This window comes from Papaver somniferum, unplaced genomic scaffold (assembly GCF_003573695.1).
Source record: "Papaver somniferum cultivar HN1 unplaced genomic scaffold, ASM357369v1 unplaced-scaffold_117, whole genome shotgun sequence".
Taxonomy (NCBI): domain Eukaryota; kingdom Viridiplantae; phylum Streptophyta; class Magnoliopsida; order Ranunculales; family Papaveraceae; genus Papaver; species Papaver somniferum.
In genome coordinates this window covers 9587261-9598338 of record NW_020620714.1, presented here as the reverse complement: position 1 = coordinate 9598338, position 11078 = coordinate 9587261, and the positions used below count along the sequence as shown (strand labels likewise).

The following is an 11078-nucleotide window of genomic DNA, read 5'->3' as shown; positions in this document are numbered from 1 at the left end:
CTGCCGACTCAAACAACCAGTTTTCATATTTTCCAGATTTTCACATCATTTGAACATTCACATAAGCACAGCTTCTAAACAACATGCTAAATTGTTAGGAAACCCAATCCACACAAGATACCGATAGTACGAACTATAGAAATAAGTGTATCTAAGAAAGACGTAAGTTAAAGTCGACAATACTAAAAGACATAAGTTCTATATGTTAAACCATACACTTTAAAGTTCTAGACATAAGTTCTTCTCACCCACTACTACCACCTCGACATCGACCTCCGCCTCGACCTCTCTGACTTCCCTGACTTGATGATGTCCGACTTTTCTTTGAAGGACCTTGTCCAAGACTGCCCCTTTGAGAACCACCTTCTTCTCCACTACCTTAATCATCACCATCTCCCTTTTGAGCACGTTCTTGTATTAGTTGGCTAGCTGTTCTCCTTGTCCTCTTACATTGCTTTTCCATATCAGCGAACATTTTCTTTGCTTGTGGATTTTCAATGTGTTGGTAATACTCAGCGTACATGTAACTTTGCGCAGGTTCTATCACTTCTCCTTTGTCGGCTTTGCAACAAAATGACTTCATAAAAAATCTTCACCCGTTCTCTCTATTTGCATTCAAATACCGATTAAGATTAACATAATTAAAACTGTATGTAAAATGATTAACACAATTCGAAAAATAAGTACTTACCACAAGCTTAAGAATAGAAGAGTCATCTCTAGTGTCGGCTGTAGAAGCAGCGGAAGATGCTTTGTTGCTCCTCCTACCCGTAGTCTGATCAATCCTTATCACTCGATCGTAGGAGAAGCCTTCATACCATGGCATGTAATCATCGGTTACCTCACGACCTACATTAACATGTTCCCACCAAGATATTTCTACCCTACTAGTACCCAAATGCCTATTATTCCAATGCTCAGTCTTAGGCTCAGGTTCGTAAGCAACAACCAACGTCTTTTTGTCCCCCTTGCATTTCTTTAATTTATATTTGAACGGTGGTACATAATCCTCATCGGGTGAATCTTGAATATTCCCAAGATGATGCATTACTCTATGCGGATTGTACATTGAGTATCCATAAGGGTAAAACAGAGGGCCATGGTAATATGCAAGATCTTGTAATCCTCCTACTCTATCTTCATTGTAGGGATCAAAGGTTACCTCTTTGGATGTCATGTTGTCCAATTTTTGGCGCATGGCTAGCAACTTCAACTTATGCGCTTCCTCCTTATCCTGACTTCCAGTGTACGTGTATCAGGTTCCTTTTGGTTTAGTATTGTTCCATGTTGGCTGCAATTGGATGTCTCCATCGCCTTTGATCAGTGAGGGGAAATGCTCGTAAATCCACACCTGAAACAACATCAAAACAATAAAAATAATGTTAAATCTAAAAATATAGAACAACAAATATAACGAACAATGAACATATTTGATAACTCAAATTACCTGAAGTAAAGCCAAATTCCCCTTCATTTAAAAGTTCTTTCCCGGGATGCCTTTGCTAGCTGAGTGTTCAAATGTGCTACTATGGCAGTCCCCCACGAATACTTACTCACCTCCTTCAAGGGATCCAAAAATTGAAGAAGGTTGACGTTGACTCTGTTTTCTTTGCTATTGGGAAATATAACCGAAGCAAGGACCTACAACAAGTATGCGGCTTCCGTCGCACGAACTTCAAAATCAGAGAGTAGTTTATTGTCTCCGTCTTTCTCAAGTGACCCCGCATACATCTTTCTAATCTCAATAATTTTAAACTATTTCTTTGGGTACTTCTTTCCCATCACAAAGAGGCCATACGTCTTCTTTTCATCCCATCCAAACAACTTCTTCGTCAATTCATAATTTTTTTCCCGATCTAGGTTTTTCTTGAACTTGTCTTCCGTGGATTTTCCCTCAACCTACAATCCTAAAATCTGTTCTGAGTCTTCGGGAATCAAGGCCATCTTGCCAAAAGGGAATTGGAATGTATCGCCTTCGCCGTAAAACCTCTCAGTAAAACATGATACTGCAGCCTTGTCATATGCAATCACGGAGTTTTGAACGACATCATACAAACCTAAGTTTTTAACAATGGCTCTCACTCTTGGACATTCAACTTCTAGGGGACATTATTTCATTTTTGCATAAGAAGATTGGTGTCTAAAAAGACGAGTGGCATTCTTATGATCCTACAAAAGACAAACAAATAGAATTAAAACATAAGAAATTAAATATCAACAAATCATATGAAAATCAAAGTTGAGATTGTTACATTTGTCTCATTGATGGCACGGGCCCACGAGCTATCATATCCGAATAGAACTTTTCCGCCATCTTTAGGTTCACCTCTGGCTTTCCCACCGGGTAGACGAGTAACATGCAAACGCATGGATGGAATGTGTCGCGTGCTTGGTTTATTTGGGACTTTCTCCTTCGGCTTCTGCTGTGGTTGCGCAGCATCCTCCTCATCCTCCTGAATCTCCTCCTCCTCCTCATTACCGCTACTAACATCATTTCTTTCCTTACCATTTCCATCATTACCATCATCCTCATCATCCTCTTCATCACTGCTACCACCACCATTTCCATCCTCATCATCATAATTACCTTGATCCCCTCTTCCTCTATCTTTTCCACCTCATTACCACCATTCAATGCATAACCACCATTACCACCATTCCCTCCATCACCACCATTACCTTGATCACCATCCTCCTCATCATCATAAGCATCAAATTCACCTGCTAAAGGAATTTCTTCATGTTCCGCGACTTCTTCTTCTTCATCGCTTGGGGTTGTAGATATAACAACAGATGATGAAGACGACGATCTAGAGGAATCAACACATGGTTCTCTGGGTTGGCGGATAATTAGGGCTACCTCACTCGCTGTTTTTCCTCGTAATAGACCCGCATTTAGGTATTTTTGGTTGCGGGGAGGTCTGGATGGAGGAGTTACCAAGACATTCTTATCCTTTTCATTCTTGTTGCTGAATGGTCAACAACAAAAATATTTAAGAGTCGTCATAAAAAATTCCTAAAATAAACGACTCTTACAAAAACTAACGACTCCATGTATATCATTAACGATTTTCAGTTAATGCTTAACGATTCTTCCTATATTTTATAGACATAAGACCAAATATGTGTGGTGCAGAGTCGTTTACTTCTAAAATTGGTCGTCCACAAAAATCGTTAACTTGTTCCAATTATGTGGACGACTTTTTCATTAATTGGGACAGAATGGTGGTTTGGAAAATCACGGAGTCGTTGATTAATAAAAATGGTCGTCAGAATAAATCACACATGGGTCGTTTTCACCTAAACAATTAGTTAACGATTTCTTGATGATGTCAACATGCATGTCAAAAATCGTTAACAAAAAACAATTAGTTAACGATTCTATCCTAAAAAAAAAACCTACAGCAGGAATCGTTTTCTCTGCCACCCTAATGGTTGACGATTTCTCCAAAGTCCAACATGCATATCAAAAATCGTTAACCAAACATGAAAAATCGTTAAGCAAAGATAAAAAATCGTTAGACATTCAAACTTACTGCTTAACGACTACCATTCTGAACATCAAATTAAACCGAAACCCAAGTTAGAGTTGGGGTTTTTAAAGGACATACCATCTAATTGGAGCCATTTGTTTGTCCGGAGGTTTTGATTTCTTACTTGTACTCGAATACTCCTTCGCCGCTTTAACGGTATCAACGAGATTGGGAATTTGACTGGCTAGTCTCGCAGCTGCTTCGTACGTGCCATGTTTGTAGAAGAAGTTAATCGCCGATTAAAGTTTTCGCATCGACGATGAATCAGATGAAAAAAAATTCTCCACGGTCGTTAATGGAGGATGAGGAACTGATAGAGGGAGGGGGAGAGGAGAAGAAGAAAGGGTTTGTATTAGATTGAAATGGGGGCCTAGCTTAAGTCTTAATAGGATTTTAGGGTTATTTTTCTAAGAAGGGTAAAATGGTACGTTCACCATCATTTTGGAAGCCCCTAACTTTTCTGGTGTGGCGTATAAATTTGGTGAGGCCCCAATCATTTTCCGAGGCTCCTAATTAAGCTTTGATAATTTATTATGGTAAATGAAATTTTTCCTTTTTTTTTTTTGCAGCCACACGAACCGGCGTAAGTGCTCGCATTTCCCTACTTGTGTAACTAAAATAGAGTAAGATATTGGCGTCATTTGGTTGCCCTTCTAGGTAGTTTTGTTACCCTTATCGTTTCGTGAAGGTGTAGATATAGTCACCCAACCTATCATAGTGTTTGTCTGAACGTACGTCTCTTTCCAACACATGCGTGGTAAGGACTTTTTACGAGGAGGAGTTGATAACAAATAAAAAGCTTAACCTACACACCCCCCCCCCCCCCCCCCCCCCCCCCCCCCTAACTTCACGGTAAAGTTATATCCGAAACAAACCCTAGCTACCTAGGGCAGTAGACTAGTAGTGACTGTACCATCCCTCATCCATTAAGAGTACCACGTGGCAGTGTCCTATACGTCGCTGTCCCAATATGGCCACCTGCCAGTCACAAAATTTAATCCGTGCCGACGAGATTCCGGTTGTGGACAACTAACGAGATATGCTAATGAATGATCAAGCTAGGACTGGCCTAAGTCTATAGGACCTACGGTATTCACCGCAAGGGTGACCATTAGGTAGAGTCGAATTTTCCTAAAATGAGCCATCTTAAATGCCTCATCCGGCTCTAAAAATTAGGTGTGTTTGTGTATAAATTTATACACAAACCTGACTATAACGGAGATGGTATATATGAATGCATATCACGTCATAAATGGATCAAATGACATCATACAACAACTAACGGCTAACCCAAAACACCAAAATGAATAGTTACCAAGAAATAATAAAACTGCTGACACTTTGGATTCCAAGCTCAGGGATCTAAGAATCGAATAGTTTAGGCATGATTCTCGTTGTATCGTCGTTTTCGATACGGAAAACTCGCCACTCACTCAAATTCCATTACCACTGGCACATATAGAGAGTTGTTGTTAGTGACGCTAATTAAACATGTTTAATAAACAATCTACGGCAACCCAATCATAAATTACTCTTTGCGGCCACCAGTCTTTTTCCCATTTCTCGCCAAGGATTCGGATAAGCCATGGCTGCTGACACAGCTTTTATATTGTTAATATTACTTCTTTCCTACCAACCAACCATGACAGGCCGTTTCATAGGGTTATCAAATTCCCTGAGTCACATACTCACAGTCTCCATGCCCAGCCACACTTAGATCTTATAGAGTTTCGTAATCCGGATAAAATAATATGGTAAACTTTTGGAGCAACCTTGCGGTTTCAAGAAAGGTGGCACTTACTTTTCCAAATGGGGCATATTTTAGGTAAAGCTCAAAAATTAAAGTATCATTTTTCTTGAAACTGGCTGTTAAAGTGCACAACGGCCGGCCATGACACCCGTATCCAACTGTGTGCAACACCATGTTGGTTGGTTGAGAGTCTTGAGACTGCATTTTGGATTGGATCCTCTGACAAAGTAAAAAGACAAAAAAGTTTGGATCCCAACCCATGGTGGACCCACTGAGGGAAAGCAAGGGCCTAACTTTGGGCCATGTTTTGTTTTAAGCCCATGAAATAGGAATCCTGTCAGACGCTCAAAAACATCCAATCCACAGCGAGACAAAGGACTACTCATTTCTGCAGCAGATATTTCAGTTTAGTGGTGGAGGTCTCTTTCTTTCTCCTGTTGTGGTAGACAGCCAAGATGAGTGTCGGACAACAAGGTCAGTGCCACAAAAAGGAGGGGTCTATCCCTTCCGATGTTGCATCATTAGGACAACCTGGATGGACCCATATTCTGCCAAAACCTGGTACACCTAATCACCAAGCGATCGTATTGCGATTCTCACCATACTTCCGCATACAAAACAATTAAGTCACACTATATTAATCCCAAAGGGCAAACATAACATATGCAAATGCAACAAAAATCAAAGTGAAACATGAATATACACACGCGTACAGTTGAGCGCTAAAAAAAGAGGTATCCCCTTGGTTGCTGCATTTTGAGGTGAATGCGTCTACAGCTGGCCGGGGAGTGAATCATGGCTTTATGTCATGTGAGCAGAAGATCCCTGAAGAAGTCCATCACGAATCTGAGTTACCACGTCACGAACAGCACCTGGCCCATGAGGGATAAACACTGCAGATGTTTTTGAGTTTGCACCAATTTCCTTCATCGTGTCAAAGTATTGTGTTACTAGAACCATGTCCATAACATCCTTTGCAGAGGTCCCAGGAACATTAGTTGAGAACCCTACTACACTGTCTCTGAGACCATCAACAATGGCTTGACGCTGCCTAGCAATACCCAGTCCAGCGAGGTATTTAGATTCAGCCTCACCCTCTGCTCTCTTAATCTGTAATATCTTCTCAGCCTCTGCCTTGTCTGTTGCTGCCAACCGTAGCCTTGCAGCTGAAACCAAATTTGATGACATCACATTAATAATTCTCTTCTCTTCTAATATTAACGTGGTTTGATAAGAATTAACAGAATCATACCAGCATTGATTTCATTCATTGCCCGTTTCACGTTCACATCCGGTTCTATATCAACAATAAGGGTTTGAACAATCTCATATCCATAAGCAGACATAGCCTATCAAACAACATAATGGCAATGTTGTCACCGATGTTCAACAAATGAAAATGCAGCCTCTAATTGCAACTAACAAGTCATCCATTAAAAATAAATTATACCTTTTCAAGTTCTTCTTCAACTGCTCTAGCAATATCGTTCTTTTGCTCGAAAACATCATCCAAAATGAGCTTTGGAACACTAGCTCTGATTACTGAAATAATTCATTAACCAATTCTCTTTACGATACATATAAAGATTAAACTTAAGATGTTAATTTCACATATCATCAGTACAATTAGAGCTTGTGGGTTCATACCATCAAAAACATAGGCTTGGATTTGGCCCCTCGTATTGCTCAGTTTGTAGAATGCATCACTTGCCTTCTCTGCTAAAGCTCGATATTGTATAGATGCAACAACATTGACAAATACATTATCCTGCAAGAAGAAAACACTTTTAGAGTTCATCTAACTACTACAATGATCCCGTTATAAGGGTTGATTGTCAATATGGGTTCAATAATTCAGTTCTAAATTCATGAATGTCCACATGAATACGGCTAATAAACATGAAAAAGCAGAATACTGAAACTTATCAAGTGACCAGATGCGCTCAAGATATTTCCATACCTTTGTCTTAGTCTCGCATTTGACATCCAGCTGTTGAACCCTTAGGGTGAGATGACCAGCAATTTGACTACCAAGAAACCACGGTAAGCAATGACATCCTGGGTCAAGAACTTCCTCAAACTTGCCGAATCTTTCCTTGATAGCAACTTTCGATTGGTCAACTTGTACACAGCACAATAGATTACCCATTTTCTGTTGTTTCTGATATCCAAAATACAGACTCCATGTCAAGCAACAGTTATGACTGATTTAGAATACAAGGATTGTGAAGATACATGTATGATTTTCTTTTCCACAAGACCAAAGGGGAAAAAGAAAAGGAATAAGTTGTTAACGACTATGTTACAGATACTCCACCACATAAATTGGTCAATTAAACCGATATGCCAGAAGTTGGAGAAAATTTAAGGCAAAAATGAATTGCAGGAAAACAATTCCGTGATTCGTTATTCTGCTGAATCATTTCTTCTGACAGAAGAAATTATGCCAAAAAGGCCGGTAAAGCAGTACCCATCAAAATCTTACAAACTCTAAGAAAAGTAGCAAACCAACTAATAACTCAACCATATATAATCATCTAACAAGAGTTTTATGCTATTATAGTACAAACCACAAAATTGGATATGCAAATGATTTAACAAAACAAAATCGACACAATATATCAAGAAAATTGAGAACAATAACGAAACATACTCAAGAAAGGTAGATGAGAAACTTTTAGGAGTTGTTCTTCTGCTTTAAAATTAAAAGAAACAAGTAGTGGAGGAAGGGAATGGAACTAAAAATGAGTTTTATCCAAAGACCAAAAACTGGGATTATATAGAGATTGAATTAACATGGAGTAAGTTGTAATACAATACTCAATCAAAGTACCCTACCCCAGAGATGGTATACGACTTTCAATGATACTTTTCTTTGTTCAAATCGCATTAAGTATTCTAGTTTACTTAGTTATTATCAATTGATGTTGATCCTTCCAACTGAGAAGAAGTCCATTATATCTATCTATCTGTAATAATCTGTCTTTGCCATTATCTATCTGTATAATTTTAATGAATTTTTTACATGCTTTAGTATTTTGAGTAAATTAAACCCATTTGTGTAACATAACTTCAGAAAAGTTCTGTGAGGAATTCTGGTGAACAGTATAACTTCAGAAAAATCAAACTCATTTTTGTGTCATACAAAAGAAATTCCTTAAATTCTTAAAGGAAATCGAATTCATTGAATGAAATGATAATCAGGAAATTGTCAATTAATAAACAAATATTAACAAGAATTTCCGTAAAAGATAACTTAGATAAGGACGAAATTTCTCAAGGAGTTCCAAGAAATGAAAACAAAGGGAACCAAGAATCCAAGATACCTTAATTACCTGTAGCGTTGCGAAGGTCCAGTCTCCCCAATTGAAGAAATTTCATTGATTTCTTCTTGAATTGACTGTTTTTGGTGGTGGGAACAAATGAGATGGCTTGCTATTTCTTCTTTCCTCGGTGTAAATTTCCAGTCAACGAGAATTATGGCTGACTTTTATTCATCTTCCTAGGAAAATGCTACGAGATAGTGGGGGCAGTAGTAAAGTTCACTCTATGGTGATCACGTTCTCCAATTTCACTTTTATAATCTTTTTAACATTGAGAAAGATAGAAGAACACACGTAGTAGAAGGGAGAAGAAGGAAGAAATTCTATTCATGTGAATTGAATATAAAAGTTTAGGACCGAGTTTGTAGAGTTTACATATTTGGTTTCTATATAATACACTGTCGTTTATACCATTTTTTTTAAATGACCACATATCGTTAAAATTTTGACAGAAAAATCCAAAGGGACAAAACCTGATCGAAGGAAAAAGAGTACAATTATGAAAACTTAAAATAGAGTTGGACATGCATATGTTGCCTCATTAAAACTTACAAGAAAAGATCCAATGGGACAAAACCTTGACGAAGGAAAAGATTACAACGTGATAGTCCAGTAAAATACCTCACTATGATGCTCCCCCTGATAAGAACTTCAGTTATATCTTGGCTTGCAAATCTTCGAGTTGACACTTCCCAATTTCGATAAACGAATTTCTTGAATGCTGGAGATAGCAGTGCTTTCGTGAGAAATCGATATGCCAGTTGATGAATTCTTCTTTTATGTTAAGTCTTTTATTGGTAGTGTTCTCGAGTCTTCATGCTTTTCTAAATACATTAAGCTTTTGTTTCTTGGATTGCTAGCCTCCAGGAGATGATTCACAATAGTAGTTGATGTAATTTCTTCAACAAAGTGACAATACGTAATTACAGTACCATAGGTGAACAAAATTTGTGATCATACCATATATGGATCAAAATGATATCCAAATTCGTAGTATATGGTTATGTTGATGTGGTCTAATAAAATGATTTAGTTAATGGTGGGAATCCACCAAATAATCAAAATTGATATAACTCCCCCTTGGATGACCACCATGTTGAATTAAATTGTCTCACTAAAACCCAATGGGAAAAAAATTGGACGAAGGAAAAAGAACACAAATATCAACATTCTTGAAAGAAATTTAAACGTCAACGAGATGTTGCCTCGTTAAAACCTTGTTAGGAAAACCACATGGGAGAAAACCTGAAACGAAGGGAAAATAATACAACTTTTGACGTCAATAGAGATGCTAACCCAACTATATGGGTTTTACAGGAGAAAAACATCAAAATAATAACTCTAATATATCTCAAAGAAGAGTTTAAGCTAGCATAATTCTAACTGCAGATTTAAGAAAGAAAAAAAAGAATTTATGCTGCTAAAGCGTGGATTTTTGTGTTTTTAAGGACTCCTCAAGAGACCCACAAAGTTAGCATCAACTAAGTAATCCAGATTCTTAGTTTTATACCAACTTCTAAAAACACATAGAGGATTGTTCAACCTGACATAATCGAGTCAGGTGGATGCCATAATTTAATTTGAATCCTACAAGGATAACAAATTTGAATATGTTCGTAACCACATCTTGTGTAAATGCAATACGAGTCCTTCAAGGACTACCACGCCAAAAGAATCATACATGGAGAACAAAAATTTATTGAATTCATCCTAGGGTCTTCGAAAAGATAGAACCCTCAAATCGTTTTTACAACGAAGATATTTCTCGTTTAAAGACGCAATATGACTATAGCGACCTGTAATTAATAGGCTTGGCATGTTTAAGGTGTTACATTTGGATCCAAAATTACATCAATCGAGAAATTAATCCAACCCAACATGGATTGTATGCCAACCAATCACAATATGTCGATATTTCTTTGCAAAGGGTTCGAAACCACCATATTTTTTATGTCAGTAGCTACTGTAATCGAATATTGGACAATCATATTAGCTTATCATGATCCTACAAAATTCTCAAATACATGCATATCTTGAAAATTTCACAGAAATACTGGTACCAGCGCGCGCAGGCATTATAATCTCATCATTATCAAGTGCGAAGATATTAAATTTGAGAACGTGAATCATAATTTGGTAGACTCAATTGGAGCACTACATGTAGCCTCTTATAGAACGCTACTTATCTGCTAAATATGACTGGATTTCCTCTTAAGAGGCAAAAGCTTATATAAAAGCAAAATGACAAATTTCACGCCAACTATATAATGACATCCTTAATCGATTTGATCGTGATGGGAGAGAAATTGATATAACTTTTAAGATAATGAACACCAACATCCAGTAGTGTATAGTCCCCCCTGATTATGGCGGAAATATTTCATCTTACATACGGAAACAAGTTTCGTAAAGTATTATCCGATTAATTCGAGACATATACTTATTGTGAAATATGTCTTTCGACATAAAAAA

General features: G+C 37.8%; 1 protein-coding gene across 4 annotated transcripts; it reads right to left on the bottom strand.

Annotated features, from left to right (window-relative positions):
- Positions 1-5845: 5845 nt before the first annotated feature.
- LOC113330008 (hypersensitive-induced response protein 1-like) lies at positions 5846-8785 on the bottom strand. Of its 4 annotated transcripts, none has more exons than XM_026576860.1 (6): positions 8610-8785; positions 7244-7444; positions 6931-7051; positions 6734-6825; positions 6536-6632; positions 5846-6449 (listed from the first exon to the last, which is right to left on the bottom strand). In XM_026576860.1, the coding sequence occupies exons 2-6, from the start codon at positions 7430-7432 to the stop codon at positions 6085-6087; spliced, it is 864 nt and encodes a 287-aa protein (XP_026432645.1). In that variant the 5' UTR covers positions 7433-7444; positions 8610-8785; the 3' UTR covers positions 5846-6084. The 4 variants fall into 4 exon arrangements, with proteins under 4 accessions (XP_026432645.1, XP_026432646.1, XP_026432648.1 ...); XM_026576861.1 differs by having other exon boundaries at positions 8619-8785; XM_026576863.1 differs by lacking the exon at positions 8610-8785 and adding an exon at positions 8122-8426.
- Positions 8786-11078: the final 2293 nt, after the last annotated feature.

Coding starts and splice junctions, on each gene's coding strand:
- LOC113330008 (XM_026576860.1), bottom strand. CDS start 7,432: ATGGGTAATCTATTGTGCTGTGTACAAGTTGACCAATCGAAAGTTGCT. Junction 7,052..7,243: donor AATGCGAGACTAAGACAAAG/GTATGGAAATAT, acceptor TTCTTCTTGCAG/GATAATGTATTTGTCAATGT. Junction 6,826..6,930: donor CCAAGCCTATGTTTTTGATG/GTATGAACCCAC, acceptor GAATTATTTCAG/TAATCAGAGCTAGTGTTCCA.